This window comes from Phaethon lepturus, unplaced genomic scaffold (genome assembly GCF_000687285.1).
Source record: "Phaethon lepturus isolate BGI_N335 unplaced genomic scaffold, ASM68728v1 scaffold9631, whole genome shotgun sequence".
Lineage (NCBI taxonomy): Eukaryota > Metazoa > Chordata > Aves > Phaethontiformes > Phaethontidae > Phaethon > Phaethon lepturus.
The window spans coordinates 7,830-8,364 of NW_010516931.1; the positions used below are offsets into that span (position 1 = coordinate 7,830).

At 47.9% G+C, this 535-nt stretch overlaps 1 protein-coding gene across 1 annotated transcript in view; it reads right to left on the reverse strand.

Moving 5' to 3' along the window:
- The window catches only part of LOC104627836 (ovotransferrin-like), a gene marked incomplete at its 5' end in the record, with an annotated part of 5,659 nt that extends 5,358 nt beyond the window's left edge, over positions 1–301 (reverse strand). Inside the window, one exon of the mRNA XM_010296215.1 lies at positions 266–301. Within this exon, the coding sequence (XP_010294517.1) occupies positions 266–301 (36 nt within the window). The remainder of the gene's footprint in view (positions 1–265) is intronic.
- Positions 302–535: the final 234 nt, after the last annotated feature.

Sequence of the window (535 nt, forward strand, 5' to 3'; positions counted from 1 at the left end):
TTCCGGTGTGGCCGTGCTCCAGAGAGCAGCAACTAAGTGCAAATCTCTGCCGCTGCCGTATGCTTTGCCTTGATATCTGCTCGCAGACGCAGACTTTCCATCTGACTGCTAAATTTGCCTCCCAAATTTTTAGCATCTACATTGGATGCAGTGGCTCTTTGTGTGGAGATTGGCCGTTTATTCTCGACTCATGTATGACTGCATACGTATTTTTCTACTTATATGCATCAGGACTGTTTTCTGTCCTTCTGTTGGCAGTAATTACCTGGTTCTCCTTCTGCTTTGCTGCATTGAGTGTCATCTGAGGGAGAGGAAAAAGGAGAAGATATTAGATAAAAGATACGGCAAATGCGAAAAAGGATCGAGCTCACTGATTTCCAGAGAAACTTCATTCTAGAAGAGGGAACACCTTGTGCATGGACAGAACAAAGCGCAGCGTCCATCTGCTCCCCCGAGCTAAAACAGCTCGCTTTACCGGTGCTAGAGGACGGGGACGTGGCGATGAAAACGAAGACGACGGGAGCTGGAGGTGACG